Source organism: Petaurus breviceps, unplaced genomic scaffold, assembly GCF_028583685.1.
Source record: "Petaurus breviceps papuanus isolate PSGF00001 unplaced genomic scaffold, PetGlider_PUasm1.0 91133, whole genome shotgun sequence".
NCBI lineage: Eukaryota > Metazoa > Chordata > Mammalia > Diprotodontia > Petauridae > Petaurus > Petaurus breviceps.
In genome coordinates, this window is record NW_027187419.1 from 75,968,111 (window position 1) to 75,974,006 (window position 5,896).

General features: G+C 39.0%; 1 protein-coding gene across 1 annotated transcript; it reads right to left on the bottom strand.

The window, feature by feature from the left end:
* Positions 1–2,383: 2,383 nt before the first annotated feature.
* Positions 2,384–2,783, bottom strand: LOC138155486 (small ribosomal subunit protein uS14-like). Its single transcript, XM_069080736.1, has one exon. It carries the CDS (start codon positions 2,722–2,724, stop codon positions 2,554–2,556), a length of 171 nt encoding a protein of 56 aa, XP_068936837.1. The 5' UTR covers positions 2,725–2,783; the 3' UTR covers positions 2,384–2,553.
* Between the last annotated feature and the right edge of the window lie 3,113 nt (positions 2,784–5,896).

A 5,896-nucleotide genomic window follows, 5' to 3' on the forward strand; every position in this document is an offset into this window, starting at 1 on the left:
AGTAAGAGCACCAGCCCTGGAGTCCACAGGACCCAGGATCAGTTCTGGCCTCAGATACTTGACACCCACACAAAATAACTGGCCTTGTGACCTTGGGCAAATTGCTTAACCCCAATTGCTTTAAAAACAAAACAAAACAAAATAAAACTCACACCAAACAAACAAAAAATCCTACCACACACTTTTTTTGAGCCTGCTGTCATCTTTGTTCTTTTCCCCTCTCTTCCTTTTACCAAACTTAAAAAAATATTTTTGGAAAAAATCCTTAACTCGAGCACAAATAAAAAGAGCATTTCCATGTACAGAATAAAATAGAAAAAAAGCATTGCATGTGAAATTTCAAATCTTTATCATGTATATGTTTTTCCTTCTAATAAATTCAACATGTAAGTTTCAAAGCTGTCCTGACTATGTTTCCTTCTCATCTTCCTTATGTTCTTTTCCACGCATTAAAAAAAAATTATAAAAAATTCTCTTTTCTTCTATTTTTCCTTTTGTTTTGTTTTTTTTTGCAACCCTATCATTAGCCCCCTCTCCTTTCCTTTTTACTTTTGTGACAAATAAGCATAGCCCAGAAAAGGTCTCATTCTACAGCTTGATCATCACTTCACACCTCTTAGAAAATAGTCTAGAGTCCATTCATTTTCTCACTCCAACCTTCTCCTTAATCTCTTGAAAAGTGGTTCTCATCCTCCCCATTTTATTGCAAATACTTTCCTGAATCCAATGACCTTTTTTCAGTCTTCATCTCCTTCATTTCCCTGTAGCATTTGACACTAATTGCTACCATCTTTCTTCCTGAAAAATCGTTCCTCTACTAGAATCTAGGACACTGCATTTAGCTTACTTAGTCCTACTATTTCTCTGACAGCTCTGTTTTCTCTGCTGGTTCCTCTTTTCTTTGGTATCCCCCTAAATGTTGGAACACCACAAGTTTCTGTCTTTGATTCTCTCTTCTCTCTCAATACATTATTCTTGGTTATTTCATTCACTCCCAATCCTCAGTTTTCATAATTCTCTACTGATGATTCCAAAATCTCTATCTTCATACATTTCTCCCATGTTCCAATCTTCCAATTCTAACTTCCTGCTGATTATTTTGTACCTCAATGCTTTACTCTTTATTTTTTGTTTCTCAAATTCAACTAATCATCTCCCCACAAACCAGCTTCTCCTCACTCTTGAATGTCCTTAACAGTAGTCAGTCATCAAGTCTACAATTGTTAAATCTGCAATATTTCCTGAATCTGTCCCCTCTTCAGACCCCTATTACCTTGACTATTGAAAGTTCCCATATCCAGTCTCTCCCCAAGGAATCTCTGCTAGTGCTATTTATAAGTCCCTGAAAAAACTTCACTGGTGCATCATTATTTAGCAAATAAATCCCAAACTCCTTAGTCTGTCATTCAAAGTTCTCCACATTCTGACTCCAACCTACCTTTTTTGTTATGGTTGTTAAAGTTAGCAAAACACTTTCTTTAAAAATTTTAAACTTTTCAGGGTTGGTTTTTTTTCCCCATGAGAGATATTTCCAGATATTTCACCGTATGACCTTAAAGAGGTGATACCATGACTTGCAAGTGAATTGGATTTAACTGAGGGAGGACTGTGCAAAGACACCAGCCTCACTTTCTCCTTCAGAGTCATCTGGACCCAGTGATGCTTTTTTATTAAACCACAAAGTAGGCAAAATAAATAGCAACCGTGCTCATGTGTAGCATTTGTAGTCCCCCATCTATCTATAGAGATGAAGGAGATGTTCCAATCTATCTTTCAAATATTCTCTCATCACTCCTCTTCACATTCCCTATAAACTGGTCATACTTGATTACTACTATTCCCCAATCATGTCTTGAACTTCCCAGACTATAGACCCTCAATTACGAGCAGAATATCCTTTCTACTTGTCTGTGTTTGAAAACACATGTCCCATTCTGCCCCTTGAGTCTATTACCTCTCTGTCAGGACATAGACCAAACTTATGAAAAAATACTAGATACTCTTCACTTTCTTACTCCCACTCTTTTCTTCTTCCACATAAAATTTCTTTTCTGTCTATTGAAACCCTACTAGTCCTTGGGTGTTGCCTCAGTTAAACTGAGATATGTTAAAGACCTTGGCTTGAAAAGGCCAAGGACCCCACTGCATCCTGGGCTATCTTCAGTTGTCCTGATCCATTTCTGGACACTGGACCCAGATGGCTCCGAAGGAGAAAGTTTGCACAGCCCTCCCTCACTTAAATCCAATTCACTTGCATGTCATGGCATCACTTCCCTGATGTCATGGTCCTCTTTGAGAACCAAGGACTAACTCAGAATGAGTATATATAACCATTGTTTCTGTTTTGGCCTGAAACCCTGAGGGTCTTCCCCTCCCAGATCTATTTTTTTTTTAACTGAGGATGACCTTTTTTAATTATATTCACAAATTAACATAGCATGTACAACAGGATCGGATCTTTAGGTAGGTAGATCAAATAGTTGTCCGGAATCCAGTAAAACGGTAGTCACTGACGGTCAGTGTAATCACTGAAGCAAGATCCATAAATATAACTTAGTCCAACTTGATGAAGCTGATGTCCTTCGCATACTGCCGGAAGCACTGGCGGCACACGTTCAGGCCGTACTTTCGTATCAGGCCATGCTGGTTCGAACAGACGCGGCACGACCGAGACCCCTGGCCGAATTTACGAGGATGGCTCCAGTAGAGCTGCTGGTGACCCATGGCTCCCCTTGCAAAGTCCTGAGACAAAAGGGCAGATCTATTTTTTTTAAAGAAGTCATTCTTGCCTCATTTTTTTTTTGAGCCTTAATCACTGAATGGGCTGCTGCCTCAATCAAACTGACACCTTAGCTTGAAAAGAACAAGGACCCCAACGGCATCCTGGATTATCTCCAATTGTCCTGATCCATATCTGGCCCCTGGACTCAGATGGTTCCTGAGGAGAAAGTGAGGCTGGTGACTCTGCACAGCCCTCCTTCACTTAAATACAATTCACTTGCATGTCATGGCATCACCTCCCTGATGACATGGTCACCTTCAAGAAAAAAGGACAAACAGCAGTAACTTGTCCTTCAAGTTCCAAATCAAATGCCATCTCTTTCATGAAGCTTTCCCTAAAGGAATCTTTTTTGAATAGGGCAAACACCTGTAAACTGTATAAAATTCTTTCAGAAATGTTTATCAAGAGGATTCTATACTGTATGTACTAGGCCTTATATTTAAATTCCTCTGGGTTCCCATAAGACTGGTTCCTACATAAAACTAACCAGTAGAGAATACTCTGGCAGCAAGGTGGCTCAGTGAATAGAATACCAGGTCTTGAGTCAGGAAGTTGTCTTTCTGAGTTGAAATCTGGCCTCAGACACTGGCTAGTTATGTGACTTTGTGCAAGTCACTTAACCCTGTTTACCTTAGTTTTCTCATCTGTAAAGTGAGCTGGAGAAGGAAATAGCAATTCACTCTAGATCTTTGCCAAAAAAAAAAAAAAAAACCTAAATGGGGTCACAAAAAGTTGGACACTACTGAAACAACAACAGACTTGACACTTTTTATTTTGCACATTCAAGGAGCCCACACACAGGCGATGAAACGTTTCTTAGAGAAATATTGCTATCTTCTCTTAAAATTTGTTGAGTTTTTCTTTTTACATCTTCATTTCTGAATATATTTCTCCCCATCCCCTACCTAGTAATTCATCCCTTGTAACAAAGGATAAAAAAGGGGGGAAAAGTAGTTCAGCAAAGTCTGACAGTGTATGTGATATTCTGTTCCTTTGCCTTTATAAAGAATATTACATACACAGAACTAGATTTTTATTAAAACATGTTCACCTGTCAGCCTAATGTTCTGGGGAGACCTCTTAGTGTACCCCCCCCAAGTTTCTTGTCTGAGGAGACCATGGACAAATAAGTCATGATGTTACAAATAATAACTATGAAACCTTGTCTTGGTGTCAAGAAAGTCCTGCATTCTCACAGAGAGAAAAATGGACTTTTTCAGGTCACAAAGGTGACAAATAGAAGAAATGGGATGTGAACTTAGGATCTCTGACCTCACATCACATCCCGCCTTCTCTCTGTTACGCTAGACTAATCACAGGTTAGATCCCAAACCTGCTTTATTTGGACAGGCTGGTTTTTAGGTATATTGCTGAAGTCAACAGGATGTTTAAGTTAGGTCTCCCCAGACAACTTTCTAGCCAATAGATTCTCTAGTTCTGTATATTTTTACTCAAGTTTCAAAAGTTACCAGTTTATAACAATAAGGAAGACAGACTGACTATTGGGGCAATTATTTGATAATAACATAATTTTGTTTCAAATGCACAGATGAGGCCAAAGCAGATTTAATTGCTCCAAATCATCTGTGTGGTTCTTTCAGAGGTGCTCTGAGTAAAAAGGGTCATGGGTAGTGTGGGCAGGGACAGAAACTAAAGGAAGGATTTTGTTGTCAAAAAGAAGAATAGCTTCTATATTTCACCAGTGGAGAGAAATAGGTTGGGAGACTAAGCAGAGGAGCCAAGGGAGGGATACTATTATTCCACATATAATATAAACTAGTATTCAACTTTGGGAATTACCTGCACACCTCAGGCTTGAATAAGGAAATGGTAAAAGGCAATGTTAAGCATACTCAAGTGGAAATAAGGGAAACAATGCCAATAGTATGCCCTCTCTTTCTGTAAACTCAAATATTAATTTGGCCTCTGCATTGTAGAGAGACTGGAGATTTGTTTTTTTAACTTCACAATTAGAACAGGTTAAAAGAAAATCCTTACTGACATCTCTGTTAGAGGATTGATAATATTCTTTCTCCTCAACCCTCTAGCCATATTGGCAGGAGCAAAACCTGCAGCAGGATTTTCCAGCTTAGCTGAATGATGAAAATTGGATGAAAGTGGGTGAAAGGCAGGCAGGATGAGTGAACAGCCCACACAGTGTCAACATGGCTGTGTCTACACATGAAGGGAAAAACTTGGGCAACTGTCCATGCAATTAAGGTTCAAAACTCCCTCAAGCCTTTCACCTGAAATATCTAAACAATTAATAAAGGAAGGTATAAATAGGTTCTTCTGCATAAAAAAATACATGTAAAATTAACTCAAGTGATTCATTAGTGTCTCACTCTATCAGAGGTTAGAGTAGCTCTCAGCTTAGAGAAAGTAGGAACTGCACATATTAGCCACCTACTGAATGCTATCTCTCTATTTGGGGCAAGAAGTCATTAGAAGCAAATCTAAATAGCTGCCTGGATCACCCATGATCTTGGCACTATCTGAGAAGAGGCTCTTTGCTTCCCTTCCAATTGGTACACTGTGCCCACACCTTAGGCCAAACAGTTTAGAGATATCATTGGGTGTATTGACTTCATGACAGAAATGTTAGTTCTGTCCATCATGAAAAGAACTTCACTGGATCCAATAAATTATAAAACACCCATTACACAAAACAATACCTTTTATTCTTCAATGCTGCTTTCAAGTTTACAACTGTGGGCATGCTAATATATTCAAGCTTGCAAGGTAAAGCCAAGAATGCTTCATCATTGCAGCAGGTAATTATCCCATTGGCAAAATCCCAGAGCAGGACCCAATGTTGACTTGGCAAATCAGTCTCTCTTTTCCAAGAACTCATTAAAAGCATACTTTAAGAAATGATTTGCTCAATACATTGACCACATAGGAATAAGTCATGGAATTAATGGCAAAGCAAAATGGGCAGTACGGCAATGATAATAATAGCTCACATTTATATGGGATGTCCCCAAAGTCTTAATGCAGTTTTAAGCTTTTTCAGCTTCATAAGCCTTTCCTTCATTAGTCACTTCTGCTGCTGGAGATAGTGCTTCCTTCTCACACTGGTGGAGTCCCTACTCTCTAGCTCCCCTTTCAGAT